This window comes from Cyrtonyx montezumae, unplaced genomic scaffold (genome assembly GCF_038088225.1).
Source record: "Cyrtonyx montezumae isolate F1298 unplaced genomic scaffold, pur_monq_1.0 scaffold_10, whole genome shotgun sequence".
Classification (NCBI taxonomy): domain Eukaryota; kingdom Metazoa; phylum Chordata; class Aves; order Galliformes; family Odontophoridae; genus Cyrtonyx; species Cyrtonyx montezumae.
The window spans coordinates 9017739-9036454 of record NW_027071826.1 but is presented as its reverse complement, the minus strand read 5'-3'; the positions used below and the strand labels follow the sequence as shown (position 1 = coordinate 9036454).

General features: G+C 47.5%; 2 protein-coding genes across 2 annotated transcripts in view; one reads left to right on the top strand and one right to left on the bottom strand.

Moving 5' to 3' along the window:
- TRMT61A (tRNA methyltransferase 61A) overlaps window positions 1-4407 on the top strand; it is a 34197-nt gene extending 29790 nt beyond the window's left edge. Inside the window, exon 5 of the mRNA XM_065750356.1 lies at window positions 3391-4407. Within this exon, the coding sequence (XP_065606428.1) occupies window positions 3391-3456 (66 nt within the window). The 3' untranslated portion in view covers window positions 3457-4407. The remainder of the gene's footprint in view (window positions 1-3390) is intronic.
- XRCC3 (X-ray repair cross complementing 3) overlaps window positions 1-18716 on the bottom strand; it is a 421446-nt gene that overhangs the window by 308303 nt on the left and 94427 nt on the right. The window lies entirely within an intron of this gene.

Sequence of the window (18716 nt, the reverse complement as noted above, 5' to 3'; positions counted from 1 at the left end):
AACTGGACACCCATGATACAAGGCACTGCTGTGGCACACAGTTCATCAGCAGTGCTTCCTTCCTTAGGACAGCAGCTTGGAGACCACTTTCCAAGGCTGTCCTGATATGAAGTGTTTTTCTCAATAAACCCATGCCTGGGATTTAGGCATCCAGTCTAAACCCACTGATAATTGGGAACCTGCCCATTGACTTTGCAGTCCTGGAATCAGCCCCTCATTCCTGTGAGTCCCATAGGAGCAGAGATGCACAGTACTCTGCAGGGGTGTTTTAAAAAATGCACTTGGGCTCATTCCCCCCTCTGGCAACCTCCTCATCAGACAGGAGCAGGAGCAGCTGAGAGATCTCTTCTCGCAATGAGTTAATTTTCTCCCCTGCTGTACTTGTCGTCACTCATATATATTGCCATTTGTTTCCTGCCCTCCTCCCGCTCAGAGAGCTGCTTAATCACCGCCTGCCAAGTCCTGCCTTGCCATATTTCAGGCTGCTAATTTCAAAGGGTGTTATTTGCTCCCTGGGCAGCAAGTAGTAAACCAGAGGAGCAATCGGTACACATCGTGAACCAGAGCTCAGGCTGCAAGTGGAAGTGTTGCCTCAAACATCAGGGGGAAGATAAACCCTTGTTTCCTTCCTATGGCACTGTCGATGGCACATGGCACTGATTTGCATCAGCTTCACCCCCACAGCCGCAGACCCCAGTTACCAACATCCTCTCCTGATGCTCTCTAGGCCCTCCCAGGCTGGGATGCTTTGGAAGCAAGTCCATGCCGGTGTGCTGTCCAAAGCCATGCTTTTGGAAGCTGGAGAGGTTATTCTTCAGAGAAGCACTTAGCACTTGGGCAGTGCTACAAGATTACAGCAAAACAAAAGCAAGAATCCATCTGGAGCATTTCCTGCTGCAGCTAAACATGAAGGCATTGCCCAGGCTGGAAAGTTGGAATTTGAGGTACCAAGAGCCTCTTTACGTGGCAGCTGAACTAAGGGCTGTCAGTTGTGCTGGTGACACATAAATAACTGATCAGGGAAAAGGATGGTGGTTGGAAAAGTGGTGGAAAATGGCATTAGTGCTGGTGATGGAGCTCGTGTAGGTGACTGCCCAGGGCTACTGCTCTTTTCCTGGATCCCCAAGTGTCCTGAGGCCTGAGCTGGTGTTCCTGTGCCACTAACATGGATGTGAGGCAGCATGGACACAGAATGGTGCTGCCCAGCCCAGCAAAGGCACGAGGGGCACTGTGCCAATTGCAAGTGCTTCTAGGCTTGGGTCCTGTATTTAGGCAGCTCCAAAAGCTTTGTGCTAATGTCTCACAATTAAAAGGCATCAGCCCTGTGGAATGGGGTTGCGTGACAGCTGCACTACCCCAGGGGCATCTTGGTAATTACTACATTAATTGCATCTCAGCTTCTATAAAACTGAAAACAATATCTGTCTAATGCACATGAGTTTTAATTCTTCTTAAGCATTCAAGGCCATTTTTTCTTTCCTATGGTTTCTGCCTGGGATGCAGTTTGTGTCTACAAGCATTTCCATTTGCACTCCTTACTGTAACTCTTGCTGCAGGAAGTGCTGGTGACAGCTGTTAGATGTAATGCCACTCTGTAGGAAGGGTGGCTTTTAGTTTGAGCCTATCTGTAAGTTCAAAACTTAGATCCTGAGTTGACTTATAGGGAAAAAAATAGAAAAATTAAGGTTGTGGAATGATCTCTTGCTTATGGACACACTTTTAGAAATGATTCCAATGAGAAATCAACTATTGTTAAATAAGCAGGGTGCTTCCCTGTGGGTGTGGCAGGCACTTCAACCTAGGAGCTGAAAGGCTTCCAGAATTCAGGAATTGGAAAATACTGCTAATTTTCACTCTAGATCATGATTGCACTTCATTTTAATAGCCTGAGATGGCCTGCTGGGTTTTGCTCATTTTAGGAATCTGTTTTGGTTTGGAGCGCAGCTGCCACTTAGTTGTTATTTTATTTTGAACTTGCCACTTGCACTCTGGTCACCACTGTTGGCCCAAACCTACCATGACAACTGCCCTACAGGCTGCAGGGACAGTTACGTAGAAGCCCCTTCCAGAGCTTTCTTAAGGCAGCAGAGGGATTCCCAGGGGCACCAGAGCAGATCCCAAGCAGACATGTGATACAACAGCTGCAAGTAATGGAAGGAGAAAAGAGTATAGGAAAAGAGTAAAGGAAACAGAAGGTTACACAGATTGCTCAAAATATCCTCTCATTCCTGACAGATATTAGTCATCCTCATCTCCAACCATAACACGTCCTCTCCCACAGTAGCGCTGCTCTTTGGCCTCCCTCTCCTGCTGCAATCCAATATCCATTGCTGTGACACCAGAGGTTAGGAGCAGGACCTGGGCTGCTGCATTCACAGCTGCCAAGGTGGAGAGAAAACCTTTGGGCAATCACAGCTGATTTCTGTGATATCTCGCAGCTGTCAGCCATCAGTGGTGCAATGCTGTCTGGCCGTGTTGTTCTGCCTCATGCAAATTCCAGAAACAGAGAACTGGATGTACAGGTGAAGCTGGCACATGCTTTTCACCAGTTTTTCCTTCTGCCTCCACCTCCTCTTGCAGTAAACCTCCATCATGGAGCTCCTAGATCCAGCTGAAATTTGAGATGCTACCATGGTCCTGGATGGAAGGAAATACATCTCAGATGACAGGAAGTGTCACACAAAGCATCGAGACCCCAGACAGAGACCACTGTTAGTGTCATGGACAGTAAGAAGGACAAGGAGTGTAGAAGAGCACGTGTAGCCCACACTAATTTATCCCATTGCTATTAACCCAGTGAACTGAAGCATGATGTGAATGGACCCCAAAAAAAGACATAGCTGAGGAAGGCAACCCTTCTTCCATGATGGAGGGAGAGCAAGCCCATATTGGCACAACAAACCATGAATAACAGTAAAAGCAGACGAGCCTGAAGCTGAGCTGTTCACACTGTGCCCTTGGGTGACTTTGGATGATCTCCCTTCTGCAAAGCATGGATGGGGCCTCCTTTTCCTGCTTAGGTGGTGTTTTTCAAAGGTTCTCCTGCTACGTGACCATAGCATGCTGTGCTTCCACCTCCAGACAGGAATCCCTAAAACCTGAATAACAATCAGGATCAGCTCTACTACCCAGAATTAAATGTAAAGGAAATGATGAGACTACTAAGGTACTATTTAGGACCAGGGCATAGGCAGGGGAAGATCAAAAGTGTTGCCTTTAGTGCCCTTCTTCAAAACAATCATCAGTACTGTTCAAGAATACTCCTCTTTATATTCCTCTATCTTATCTCCACTTCATTATGGAAAACGTTCTGGCTGAGAACTGAAGTGCCCATGCAGTTGTAATCAAGCGACACATTTAGAGTCTCTCCTCTCTCGTTCTGCCATCCAGGGACACTCGCTGTCATGCTGCATTCATGCTCTCTGCTCAGGAGCAGAAGTGTTAGCTCGGCCCTGACTCAGGCCCTCCAAGCCAGGGGTGGAAGGATTGTTTCACAACCTGATTCAGAGTCTTCTGATGGTCTGGAGAAGAGCTTGTTCCAATCCTGATTCATGCTGCTGTGATCTGATTCCAACTGTCCTGGACCAGTGGGGAAGTGGGACTGTGATTCAGATGTCTGAATTAGGAGCGAGCTGACTTGGGACTCCCAGCCTGTACTATCCCCTGGATGACATCTGCTGCCTGGGCAACCTTGAAGAACCCTGCTGAGCTGCGCTTTGGACCAGATCAATGCAAAGGAGCTGTATGCTCAGAGATCTTCAGGCTGAAGTTGCCCTCTGGGTGATCAGATGTTAATCCACCTCTGTGGGTCACTGCACTTTGTACCTGCTGCTAGAACCTGCCTGGCATAGCCCCTCCTGACACAGTGCTACAGCAGACACTGTTGGATTGATGCCCTTTGCGTCCTGCTCTGAGGAATCCAATGAGCTTTTCCAGCATCAGCAGAGCAGAGTTGCTGGGTTTTGGGCCTTATATTTACACTTACCAAACCTGATAGTGGCTTTAATTCTTAGTCTTTCTGAGAAGCAGACTGTGTGTTCCATCCAACAGAGATCAGTTTGGACTTAGTTCATTATCTTACTTGGATGTACCAAGAGGAGGTGGCAGGCAGTCAGAGCCAGGCAAAACTGTGGTCCTTCACAGTGCCACTGTAAGGAGGACCCACAAATTTCACATTGCATTAAAAGTGAACACCTTGTTATCTTTTCATTTCAGCCTTTATGTTTAAAACAGAGGTGAGAGTGGACCACAGGATGCAGACTGCTGATGCAGGCCGCCCAGTGCCAGCGGGTGTTTAGCAGCCCGACAGCTTCAGCGTGGGGAGGCTGGAAGCTTCAGAAAAGTCTTCACTGTCATCCATTGATGAACAATAAATAAGAAGAGCAGTCAAAGGCTGCTGGAGAATGGGGCTGTCTCCACAAGGCTGTGGAGTTGAGAACTGTAGGAAGAGAGTGGCAGGGCTCCAGGGACAGCCATCCAGCTGTTGGCAGAGGGCAGGAGCGAGGGGCTCAGCTCTCCAGCTTGAGGCTCCATACTGCAGAGAGCTTGAACTCTGATGATCATGGCAGACCCTGAGCTGCCATGAGGTGGAGAGCACTTCTAAGGTGGAATTCTACATCACAAAATGCACACTTTCCTTCTTCTTTTCTAATTTTGCTTCTGGAGAGGAGGTTCTGTTTCAGAAAGGGAAAAAAATGCCTGGCACGCCCAAGCACTGCTCATCATGGAAAGAGGCAGAGCTTGTCCTGGGCACTGCAGTTGTTTGCCTCGCTAAAAAAGCCACTACTGCTTATCTTAACCCTGAGCTCTCTGGCATTTTCCACACAGCAAGCTGGGCATGTCCCGGAGCTGGGGGCTGTGGTGTGGTTGCTGCTGGCTGGGTGTGAACAAAGCGCCTGCTGCACCCAGGGAAGTACAGTGGGTACTCTATGAGCACCCAAAAACAGCCAGGGATGTCTGTAGGGGGCCAACACGGATTGCTGCGTGCCTTCCATGAAGGCAAGGGGGTTGTTCCTATTGTGGGATTTCAGGGTGCAGCAGAGCCCTCGAGATGGAGCACCGGCCTCCAAACAGTTAATACAAAGCAAGCTGCAGCACAGTTAAATTATTTATATATTTATTTATTTTACATGCAGCTGCAATTTGTCCTTCCCTGCCACTAGAACCTGAGGAAGCTGGAAGTAAATTGCTTTAGTCAAATCAGGACAGAGCTAAGTGACCAACAATCTGCCTCTGTGTCAGCCCTGGAGATTACTTTTTTTTTCCCCAGGTAGCGATGCAGGCTGAGATGTTTGCATTTGCTCATTCACTCTCATGTGATCGGCGGTTGCTTCACCCTCAGTTTCCATCAGGAGAGGTGTGCTAATAGATAAGTGATCTATGCAGCCGTATTACCAATTTCCTCACCCACCTCACAAGTGCACTGCAAAAAATCATTAACACTGCTGGAGCACAGAACTCCCTAACTGCAGGCTGCATGGACTGCAGAGCAGCAGCGTGGCTTTGCAATATTTACAACACGTCCAGGCACATCCAGCAACCTTGGGTGACCTTGCTGATGGTTCATGCAATGTACACCACTTACCTGAGTAACGTGCAAGCTGAATGTATACCTGCATACGGCCAACAGAGCCTCACACAGCTTTAGTGGGAGCCTTCTGTCTCCACATTTCACTTTTTTTTTTTTCCTAGAAAAGCATTTCCTGTCCCCTTTCTCAATAGGAGCAGAACTGGTAGATCAGGTAGGGCTGAGGCAAGCACAGTTCATCTGAAGCCAGCCTAACAATGAGCATGGGGTTTGTGCTGAGCAAATAGCCCGGGCCTCTCTGGTCTCACTGCACTCTGCTGGCTCGCGATGACTTTCTTTTAGGCTTACGTGCTCCAGGCACTTTGGCAGAAGGATGCAGCGCAGCTCCTCCCTATCCCCATGCCTGTTCCCATCTCTGTCCCTATCCTTATGGCAGCTGCGTGCTGCCCTCTTGGCAACCCAGCCCTAGGCCTGTTGGCTTTGAGGGGCTTTCTAGGTTGCAGAGACCTGCTTGCATTGAAGAACATTTCTTAAATTAACAAATCAAAGAGATAATGCTTTCTTATTATCTGCTGCCCATCCCTGGAAGGTGAGAGCACAAGAAGAGAGTTGTTTGTGAATAAATAGCAATGTCACCATAGCCTTTATCTGAAAGAGAGTCAGACCCTTGCTCTTGAATCGGAGAAACCCCAGCTAGTTACTAACTCAGTGTCATCTTCCTTCACTTCTGATTTTTTGGTCCCATGTGTGCACAAGTTTCCAGACCCTGCTTCTGCCTGACCTTCACTGCATGGGCCCTGCTTAGAGCTGGCTGTGCTGTGCCATGCCATGCCGTGCTGTGCTGCCAGGTGCCTCCCTCCCTCCCCAGCTGCACAGGAGCTGATTTATGTGACCTTTAAAAAAACGTTCCCCTGGACATTTCTTCTTCAAATTACCAAACCTTTGTTTCCTTACCATTGCCCGATAAGTGCTAATTATACACACAGCTGCTGAAGTATTTTCTTCCCTATAGCAGGTGAAGGAGATTCCTGTCACAGCACATGCTCTAAAATTCCTCATCTGTTTTCACAAAGCCATTTGATGCTACCTGTCTTTAGCCTTGCAGAAACTGCCTGTCTGTATTTTGGCGGCACGCAGAGAATGACAGGAATGTCCCTGGGAGGGGGTAAAGCAGTGAGAATTAGAGGAAAATACAGTTAGCATAGGGCTACATTGACTGCACAGCTGACACCAGTGGTCCTACTTTCCTCAAGCATCAAAGCACCGCAGACATAAGGGCAGAGGTTCTGGTAAGAGTGCCAAAGCTACCAGCAAGCTGTAAGCCAGGACACACAACTGCCACGGACAGGTACCAAAGGTGCCATGAACATGTGCCATACCTTTGTACCATGGGTACCCCATAACTCAACAGAATGAGTCCAAGAGAGTCATTGCATGGCTCACCTTCCAAAATCTGTGCCATGTCATGAGCATAAGACAGAGTGATATACAGCAGTCAGTTTTCAATCCTTAAAAGTTTTGCAGTTGCTCCTTATGCTGAGGAAGGATCAACCAACCCACTGTTCCATTGGCAGGGAGGTCAATGAGCTGCCCCCAAGCAAATTGCCAGTCTGATTTTGTTCTCTGCTGGCTTCAGCTTTATTGGTTTCATTCCAGACACGGATGTCCTACAGCAATTAGTTTTGATTCAAGTGCTGGCACCTTGTGCTCAAGTTCAATGTCCTGGCATCTCATGTGAGACTGACAAGATGCATCACAGCTCAGGGAGCTATCTTAGTAACACTCAGCTGCCAAATATTTTACAGGAGTGTTGATGCTGAGGAAGTGCTCTGAGTTATTTGCACCAGAAACAGCTTAGAAGACCCACAGCTCTATAACACACATGGGTGTAGCCCCAAAAATAATAATGAAAAGTGCAGAATATGTACTGGCATGTCACCTGAGAGGACTTGTCTGCAGTGTTCCCTGAGGGATTAGCCATAAAGCGAGACAATAACACCATATAAAATAATACAGCAAGATTCTCCAAGGACGGCAAAGGGGAGGAAGTCAAACTAGAGCCATATGAAGCAGAGAGGAGTGTTAGGAAATGAAGGAAAGTCTTCAGAGTGAGAGAAGCCATCAGGAGGGGACTGATCTCTAGAGGGGAGCCGAAATGGCACGGCAAGAACATCAAATCCACTGCGACGTGACTGCGTGTGTGTGGGACTCAGAGGGTAGGGATGCTTGTTTTGTGAGTGCCAGACTGCCAGGACACGTCTGTCAAGGTTTTTCTCTGCCGTGCCAGGCCAGAAGGCTGGTCTGTGTGCAACACTACCTGGTGCCAGTGGGACCGCTGCCAGGAGATGCTCTCACCTGGGAATGCTGAATGTGGGCAAGCACTCGTGGCTGCATATGTGATGGTGAGATATCTAGTGTAACTTAACGCATTATTGGCAACTCTGCTTGCAAAAGCTGTTCTGAATTTTGGGCCTCTCCATCTTGGAAATCTAATACACATGAAGATATCCTGAGCTGATGAAAGGCAGTCCTGCCCCACTACCTCCCTGAGTACCATGTCAAGAGCAGATCATTGTTCCCAAATGGCTGTACTGAGAGCCACTGTAGCACAATCCAGGCTCAGCATGGGGAGCTGCCCTGGCTACCAGCACTCCTAGCTGCCTCAGCCCTTCCCTCGATGGATTTGCATATTGGGTCAGGGCAGCCATTCGAGCAGTTTGATTTGCAGTGGGTACTTTTATTCATGAAGCTGTTTGGGACTGTAGTGCCCAAATCCTTAGTTGCTATTTGTTTGCTTCTTTCTCCCTTGCTCTACCTTGCTTTTCACTTCCCTTAAAAAAAAAAAAAAAGTTTCTCTTGGCTGTACTTTCACTAGGACATTGCAAAGTCAGGCTGAGAGCAGTATTAAATGAGGATAGATGCCAGGTTCCTTTTTGCTACACACAAAAAAAAAAAAAAAACCTACTAGAATAGCACCGAGAGCTGTAAATTAGGTCATCTTTGCACAAGAGCTTCCCAAGCCTTTCCTCCGAGCAATGCTGCACAAGCATTTGGTGACTGCTTTAAGCCCATCTGGTACAGCTTTGTCTTTGGGACTGGTGTGATGCAGTGGGAGGGTTCTCAGGGCTGCCCCTTCTTCTATACAGAGACATGAACTGAGATCTAGATGCGCTCTTCTTAGGGTGCACAGTCAGGGAGAGGCACAGGAACCCCACAGCTAGGTCTGACAGCCAAAGGACAGGGCCAGCATGAGCATGGGGGGAGGAAAGGCTTCATTCAGGGAAGGTGGGCAATAGCAGCAGATCCTCTTGGATAAGCAGATGTTGAGGATGGAGATTGCCTGTGGGTGATTCCCATCAAGTCCTGCATGGCTTCCAGCACACCACCACCGTGGCTCAGAACTGCTTTTCCGACCCAAGCCATTCTGTGATACCTTGATATTCTAAAAGCACATTCTCCTTCCCCAGCACGCTCACCCAGCCTCCACTGACCCACAGCTCAGGAACTCTGGGGACATCTGTGTTTAATAGCCCGAGGAATACCTTCCTTAAGTGAGTCTGTCTAACTGCTCCTTGAATCTGCATGACCTTGGGGCAGTGTGTTCCACCCTCTAAATACGTGTTTGCTGAGCACACAGCCAGCCTCTTGATGACTCTCAGCCAGCCTTCTTGCAGCCCTATCTGCAGCTCTTGTCCTTTGAGGGGCACTGGACTCACTTTTGGGGTGACTTTGTAGTCCTCTGCACTGTGAAGAACACTTGTGCAGGTGTATGAAAGCAGCTTAGAACACAGACATTGAGCCAAGCTACATTTCAGTAGCACAGTTTGGGTCTTTCTTTAAGTCACGCTTCCTTGGGTCTCCTGGCACTGCCCCATCACCTGCATCACCTTCAGCCCTAGGACCTCTTCTCCAGCTCCTTCTCTGGCTGTGAGGCCACCCCAAAAGGCAACTGCTGGGCTTGGGCCATGCGGGGACAGCTGAGAACTATGGTGGGAAGGCTTGTCCTTGAAGCTGGGATTTGGGAGCCCTTCAGCAGCCCTTGTCCCTGCCTCATCCTATGTTGTACCTTCAGCACTGGCTTCTTCCCCAAGGCAGAAATGGCTCCTGGGCTGGGGACAGGTATACTGGGAGCAGAAAATGGAGAGATGGATCCAAGTCTTCAACCATTAATGGAAATGCGGGAACTTGAGAAAAGTAATTAGTAACTTGGCATAATGCTTGGGAAAGCCAGAGAAGCATGTCATGTGGGGAGGAGAAACAGGTGAGAGGATAAGCTGGAGAGCAAGAGATCAGAGCAGGCAAAAAACAGAAAGCCCAGCCCAGTGCCAGACTGGTGTCCCCTGAAGGACGAGGATCCTCTGGGCTGCACAGCTCCACTGTGCCTCTCGTGGTGGCTGAGGGCACCTGCAGAGCTTCTGGGGACCTGTGTGGCAGAGCCTGTGGTGCAAAAGGCTTCACAAGGATGTAATATCCTTTCCAAACCCAACTGTTCATCACTGCTGCCATCTTCACGGAGGTCTCCTGGAAGGGAGGGCAATAGTTCTGGAGTCCATCCAGGGAGAGACCTTTGAGAGAAATCTTGCTCTGGCATATATTACAAGCATAACAAAATAAATGTCAAATTAGCTATGAAAACCTTATCACTTTCCTGACCCTCAGGAGGAGACTCTGGGAGGGTGCTTTTGAGAATCTTTGCATGCTGTGGGCTAGCAAGAGGAGGGTGAGCTCCTGGCCAGGGGGATGGAGAGCTCCTTGCTGCCTCCTGCTCGCCTTCCTGGCATACAGGCAACCAAAACTACTACAGGAAAGCAGATGCTTTCTACCTTGACCAGCAACAGCCTTCAGTTTGCCTGAGTTGCAGGAGGAAGCTCCAGATTGTCACACCGAGGCTGCCTTGAGCTCTGCAGCACTGTGGAACATGGCTGAGACCTGCAGTCATCAAGAGCCAACTCACAACCCTCTGCTTATTTACACACTGCTGTTCTGTTTGGCTGGAGTTGGGGCAGGATGTGGTCTGTAGTAAATACAGGAAAAATGTGTTTTCAGGAATAGGGCTGGCAGTTGTTTCAAGCTTTAAGTGAAGCAGCCCCGCACGGAGTCCTCCGCATGTTGTCTATGGAAGGCTCTGCACAGTGCTGTGGTATCGCCTTGGTAGTTTGGGTCTCCAAACTGTAGAGTCAAAGATATTTAATGGTAAAGGAGACAACAAATACATCTGGGAAAATATATGCATGGACTCAGACACTGAAACATCTCTTGATAATTTCCTTCAGCCTCAAAATCAAGCACACATCTTAGTTGGAAAGTTTTGCAGCATCAGTTGTGCATCAATCCTCATAGTTCAAGTGCTGCTTGTTGTCCAGGGAACAAGAGGGATATTCAACTCCAGGTTTCTGCCTCTGGCTTTGTAATTTCAGGATTGCCATGCTCAAAATGTCTGAAAGCCAATACATGGATTTACCATATAGCACTGCCCCCTGCTGTGGCTTCACGATCCCCACACGTCTCGTTCTCAGTCATCTGCCAAATAACAATGATTTCATGAAATTCTGGGCTGCTCACTGCGTATTTGTCCACTTGATGTCCCACAGATCTCCCTCAACACAGAGCCTTCCTCAAAACGTCAGGAAGAAAAAATGACAGCGGAACAAAAGGGATGAAGGAGGGACAAGGAATTTGGTCAGCGTATCTCTTTACCTAATGGAAATCCCTGGGTGATACCTGAGACCTGGGGGCATCTGAGCAGCAGCAGCTGCAGCCCAGCCTTTGACACAGGGGTTTACTCCACAATGCAGCAGGTGGGGACTGGTGGTGCACAGCTGCTGATGCTACTGGGGCAAGCCCAAGTGGAGGGCCTGAGTGATTTCACTCAGTGATGGAGGAAGTACGGGTCCCATCTGGGTGCAAGTGAGGTGCACCAGGTTGAATCCTCAACCACAGCGCTGGGGAGCAATGGTCCCACACGGCAGTGAGAGAGGCACTGTGGGGAATCACAGAATTACAGGATATTCCAAGTTGGAAGGGGCCCACAAGGGTCATTGAGTCCATCTCCTGGCTCCACACAGGGCCACCCACAGCTTGCTCACTGGGAGCAGCACTGTGACAGCTGGGACCATCTAAACACTAATATTAATGCACTCAAAACATTTTCCCAGCTAGTGAGGACATAAAACTGCACTCCAATGACATTATATTTGTGCTAACCAAACCCTCTCATGACCTCAAAGTCATCTACCTTGCTGGGGCTGAGCAAGTTCTCTTGGTACAAGATAATTTTTAGCATGATTCTCTTTCCAGCATTGCCAGGGCTGATGATGAAAGCCCCTCCAGCCATTCAGCCATGCTCAGGGTAGGCCTGCTAACTCAACATCTAATTTCTGGTAACTTGAGCTGCTGTTGTGTGACTGCTGTGCCTGCAGCTGTGCTGTGGAACCAATAGGATTTATGGTGGATAATGGATTTCAAAGGTGCCTTCGGGTCCCATGAAGGTGATTCTGTTCTTCTAATTTCTGGTACATGATCACAGTAGCTAAAGGCCCAGCCTTTCACCTGCTGAAATCCATCACAGGCTTGCCCTTGGCTTGAGGAGAAACTGGTATTGACTTTCAGTTAAAGAAGGAAAAGAAAAGATAGAAGAATGAAACAAATGCACACAGAGCATGCCAGAGCCCTGTCGGCATCCAAGCAGCAGGGAGCAAGAGCTGCAGTTTTCATAAACAGAATACAGGGAGAGGACAGGAAGTTTTGGTAACTGCATACATCCTAGATTAATCGAGATTAGCATGCATTTATTCAGAATAAACCACGAACTATCTTGGCAAAAAGTCTACCGTACAGTAGATTGTAAAGTACTAGATGGTAGGTTGTAAAGTGACTTGTCAGATAATTCCTCGATTGGAAGATAAGAGGTGGCTGTTGCAGTGTGATGCACAGAATGAAGCCCTGGGGCACCCTTACCTACAAAACAGCAATTCCACCCACACCACAAAGAAGCAGCTGGAAGCAAGGGGAGGGGTTTCTCACACTGCTGTGATTGGCATCCTGGAGAAACAGAGACTGAGATGGCTCTCAGGGGGGTGTGTTTAGCCAGGAAGAATGCTTTTTTGCTTGATATTCATCCTGGGAAAAATCTTGGTGTTGCTGAACTGCTGAGGCCACAGGAGTCATCACAGCATTCCTTGTTGATTTGGGAAATACAAAGTTTGATTGCACATCGTGGTTTCTTCTTCCCCTCATTTGCAGCTCTCAGAGAAAATGGTGCCATATTTCTCTTTATAGTGATGTCTGTGAATGAGCTGGGAACAGAAATAACAAGTACTGAGGAACATCTCTGCTAACTTGGAAAAGTCACCAAGAAGATGCAGAGCAAAGTGTACTTGTGCATCCTCCATCCACTTTCCACAGCTGCTCTTCCTGAGAAAGTAGAAAGCACTTGGGAGTTCTTCTTTTAACATCTCCATCTTTTTATTTTGTTGATATTGCCAATAAATCAAGTGTATCCAGGTTATAGGAGAGTGAAGTTATGTATGGATTTAAATAGACTAATATTACTCCATTGAAAAATTACTTAGCTTGTCATTGAATCAAAGCTCAGCATTGATCTGTACAGATATTTCTGCTCAGGAACAAAAACAGGTCTAAAAGTCAGAAATGAGAAGACAGCTGGCAGGCTGAAATGAAGAAAGTCAGCTGCCCCCTCTGGGGACCAGACATCTTTGAAATGAGCTGTGCCAGACCAAACAGAAGTCCTGTTGCTGGTCTTTAGCAAAATATTAGCAAAGGATGAATCCTGTACTCCTCCAGACTGTGGTATGTATATAAATGTGAGCTAACAGTGAAAGACAAAGGAAGAGTGTGAAAGCTGCCACTCGACATTAATGCTTGTAATCTCATTGATCCCTCAGCACATCCAAGAGTAAGGGGATGAGTCTGCCGTGGCACTGAGGCTGGCTCCACCACAGAAGGGATAGTTCCAGCCTCTCCCTGATGCCAACCCCCTGCCAAGGAGGACCATGAGGAAGAAGTTATGGTTTTGTGCAGCCACCATTTTTTTTTATCAAGGCACTGATTTTATTGACATTTCCAGGAGTCAGATTGTTACAGGACACTTGGTACTGCTATCCATGTGGGCCCTATTGTGTCTGCTACATAGGAGAGATTTAACAACAGACCAGAACTTTTACCTATAAGTATTCAGCCCAGTAGCTGGTAAATTCCTCCTTAACCACTTCAAAAAGTTACATCACTACCTCTCCTACAACACAGATTATACTGGTGTAATTGTCATGCGTGACTTTGACTGGAAGAGTTATTCTATTTCTGCTCAGGAACAGCTATCCCGATACAGGCGTATTTATAACAACACATCTGTGCCCACTCAAGAGGAATTTTACCACTGTAATTGTAGGGACACAGCCTTCCTGTGTGTGCAGCTCAGTATGACTTTGTCTTCTGGTCAACAGAAGACATTCAGGATAATGATGTCTGTTACAGCATGGGCTTTGCTCCAAGGAAAGAGCACCCTTCCTCCAGCAACACAAGGGAGTTACTAAGGTAGGAAAAAAGGTAAAATTAGGTGATTCCTAATGTCAAGAAAGATTCTTCAAAGAAATCCTGTCTTTCCTCCAGTGAGGAAAGCTGTTGAGTACTCTTTGTTTTTTTTAATCCAACTGCAGTTCGGTAGCACCCGCAGCCAGCCCACTTTTCTGGGTGATTCCGGGTGGGGGTATAATGGATGAGCAGCCCTGCTCCTCTGAGTCATGCAGGAGATTGCTCCTTACCAACTTTGTGTTCACAGGGCTGTGACCATCACTGCCCATGCCCAGGGACTGAGCCTTTTTGTACCCCATGAGCCCCCAGGCTCTTTCAGCATTTTACACCTTAGCAAGAATTTTGCCCACATGGGTTTTCCTTGTTGTAATTTTCCTTCTTGAGATTTCTAAAGTGCATTGCAACCTTCACCTGCTCAGCTTCCCTCTGACTTTAAAAAAGCCTCCCAGCATTGCCAACCATCTAAACATTTGCTATTAAATTATCCATCACAGCTTCTCCTGCATCAGAGGGAGTTGATGATACCATCTTTATGGAGGATAAAAATAGCCAATGTCACATGCGGCAGCAGTGGGGAATGCTGAGGCAAGGCAAGCAAAGGCAGCAAAACTTCTGCCTCGATTGCAGTTGGCTTCTTCACCTGCAGCCACTGGGAATTAGGAAAAAGGGTTGAGTTCCTATACTTGATCAAAATGTGCACGGCACTGTCTGAATTTACACTGAAGACCTTCACTTGGCAGGTGCTGGGTATTCACAGCAGCCTAAAAACCCCAACAGCTCCAAATTGTGAGTGAGACCATCAAAGAAACAAGGATTTCACATCCAGCTCCTTTCTGTTTTGTTTTGGAACAAGTGGCAATTGTGTGTGTGCTACTTGGACTGGGATGCTGGTGTAAGAAGAGGTTTGCTAATATTCTAAGAGCTTCATAGAAGTTCAGTGGAAAAAATCAATGGGAGAATTTTTCCCTGTAGGTATACAAGTTCCAATATTTCTGTCCCAGGACTCATCTTGCCTGGGGCTAAAGCTCTGCAGGGCTGCAGAATAGACTCCATTATCAGCTGCTGTTCAGGAGGCAGCAGAATACAGCAGAGGAATTGCACTATCAGAGGTCACACACCCCTACAGACTCCCCAGTGCTGCAGGGACGTGCCAGGCTGAACGGGAATGTATGTATTTATCTGAGATTGTCTATGTGCAATATTAAGCTTCTGTTAATCAATAACTGAATAGATGCAGCATGCCTATCTCAGAGAAGCTGATGCTCTGCTGTTTCAGTGCTGTGCATAGAGCTGATGGCCATCCTACACTGAATGGCTTGGGTTGGAAAGGTCCTCAAAGATCATCCAGTTCCACTCCCCTGCCCACAGCTGAGGTGGGGAGGAGAAAATGCAAACATTCTGAAACAATCCCGCTTTGCTAAAAGTTACATCTGCAACTTGTAAAGCAAATGCTTTGGTAAATAGCTATTAGTAAGACTGAATCATCTCCCCATCCTCTGCACATTTTCGCTTTGACATTTGCTGTCCTCTTTCTTGTTTTAATGAGTGAGTGAAATACATTTGAAATTTCTATCTGTGCATCCAAGCAGTTGAAAAGCTATTTTCAAGGGAAAAAAAACAAAAACAAACAACAAAAAAAACCCCACCAAACACATTTAGAATGGCTTAAAGCTCCCCGGTGCAAAGAGAGCCCATAGAATACCTTCAGTGAAATCCTATTCTGCACTTTATTCTGGTCTATAGCAAATGACAAATAATAAGTCTGAAGACTAAAGCATTGAAGCCTCATTTTCTCTCTGTCTTTTATTTCCATCATCTGTCCTGAACATTAGCACACTCAGCTTTGCTCAGGTACACTTAGCTTTGATAGAATCATAGAACCATTAAGGCTGGAAAGGACTGCTGACATCATCTAGTCCAATCATCAACCCATCAACCCATGCCCACTGACCATATTCCTTCAGCTTTACACATTTTTGCCTGTGAGATATGCCTTGAGGTAGGAATTGAGGCATTTATCTCAATTTTGAGATACATTATTTAGGAGAAAACTGAAGTTTAGTGACATCTGTGAAAAAAAAATAGTGAGTACTTCATACTGATGAGTTTAGCGAAGGTAGCAAGGTGATGGCCAGTTTTGGTATTACTAACACTCCATTTGCCCTTTTTCCAGCCCGTTACCAGTACCAGGAAAGAATGTCTCTATCTGCATAACCTCCATTTGGGTGCAGTCCTAGAGAAATACAGAATCACAGAGTATCCTGAGATGGAAGGGATCCACAAGGACCATCGAGTCCAACTTTTGTCTCCACACAGCACTGCTCAGAATCTCACCCAGATCTTCACAAAGAGAAACCAACCACAAAGAGCTCCAGCCACTGGGCAAGGCAAACCAACCCAGTCTGCAGTTCGCTTCACCGTGAGCGCACCACAGATGTGTTGACAGCAGCTGGTGGTTGCAGGTTCAGGGTCAGAGTTGCTGCTTAGAAGGTGGTGATTCTTCATGGACTTGCAGAAGAGTTGCACCAGCATGTGGCAGGACAAAATCAGACCTAAAACCTGTTTGATGTTTGATAATTGGACGAAGCCTTCAAGGGTAAAAATAAGTGTGCCCCACAATTATTTCAAAAATAATTTAATAGGATGCAGACAAACAATATAAATCTGGAAAATCTCAACACTCAGCTAAGCTTTCCACAAACAGACAGTGAAAGCAGAACAAGAAACCTGCCTGTTTATCAGCACTGGGAACTGACCCCAGAGTCCTGTAGGGAAGGCACAACCAGAGCTCAGGACATAGTCTCAGCAATGCTTCATTTTGCACAGGAACTGTGCTGGGAGACACCAGCTTGTGCTCTCAGCTGCATAGGAATCCTTGGGAGAGCAGCAGGGATCGGTGTGAAAAGCTGCAGGAGGAGAGCCACTAGTATGCTTTCACAGAGTCTGCAAGGTGATGATCAGAAATATCACTGAGCGTTGCATGATGCTGAATATGGGGATTAATGCCAGCTACTGAATTGCATGTTCCAGCGGGTAAAGCAAATGCACTGAGCTAATTGCTGCACAGCCTTGGTGTGCCCTGCCCAGGAGAGCAGCGAGGCACTGCAACACAGACAGCAGCTGGCTGGCAGGGATGCTGGTGGGAGAGAACCACATTCCCAGTGGCAACTATCCTCCTGACAGCTGTAAAATTGCTTATATCCACAGAGGTTAACATGAGCAGGTGGAGAGGGATGTGCAAGGCATCTGAGCCAGCTCTTGCTGATACCTTTCTGTGTGAGAAGCAGAAAATGGGTGCAGAGTTATAGCCTGAGGGGTTCCTTTCAGTCATTCCCAGCCAGCTCAACGTGCTGGGAGGACCTCAACCTGCTCCTGACAAATCCACGCCCTGCCTGGAGCAGCTGTGACTGCCACTTTCCGTGCACACACCTCAGGGCCTCCTCTTGCACAGAAGCATCATCCGGGGATCGAGGGGCAGGGTTTGCCAGCAGCACTATGTGAAACAATATGTTTTCCATTGGCAATTTTGTTCCTTATGCTTGGGCAGCCCTTTTGTTTCCAAGGGGAAGAAGATAGTGTTTACTTCCCAGGGAAACGTGGCAGCCTGCTCTTAGATCACCGAGCAGGGGAGGTTGATAATGACTCCCTGAACAGAGATGCTATTTGCAGAGATGCTCTACTCTGATTTATTTTCTCGGTGCCCAAGGCATCGCAGTTTTTCAGTGATATCAGCACTAGCAACATGTTTATCCCAGAGCTTGTTGGGCTCTGCATTTGTAACTCACAGGTATCAAAACCTTCCTGGTGGCTTCCTGACATTTCCAGCCAGCTCAGAATCCACCCAGGTTAAAAAATGAACCCAGCTGCAAACACTTTTGTAACAGCGACAGAAGAGTGCTACTATTAAACAGCCAGAAGTACCACTTGTCCTAACCTGGTCCCTTGCTCTTGTCTTTGGGGCATTTCAGAGTGAATCCTTTCCATCATGTCACTTAAGCAGCAAAGGAGAACCTTTTAAAAGCTGAGAAAGGGCCGCGGCAGCAGCTGATGTGATTTATGGTTAATAAAGGCCCTTTAGCACCAGGAAGGAGAGGCCCTGCCAAATCTCAGGCGTCTGGTGAGCCGATGCTATTGTCCCTGGGTCAGGAGCGCTTTTTAGGTCCCATCTCCATCCCTGTGAACAAAGGGACAGCTGTATGCTTGGCTGGCTCCGGACGTGGCTCTTTGTGTGCGATTAGTACCCCGCGCACATCATTCATAGCTCTTGAATAAAGATGACCTCTCGCAGGACAGAATGGGGGGAAAAAGGCCTCTCTATTCAGCAGCACTCAGATTAGCATAAAGACAGTGAAAGTGTTGCTTGGAAGTCACAGGAAGAGCTGGACAAATAAGTAAGCAAACTACAAGTTCCCTGCAAATGCTCCGTGTTCAAGAGTTGGATCTGGAAACTAAAACACATGTGAGGCTCACGGCCGAGTCCCCACGTGCAGCTGGGAGCACCGTGTCACTCGGTCTGCGGCCCAAAAGGGAGAGAAGTGGAGCATGCAGCGTGTCAGAAGGGAACTAATTTTCTTCACCCGATCCCTGCTCCTCTCTCAGCGCGCTGCCGTCGGGGCGTCCCGCTGTGTCCATGCTGGCT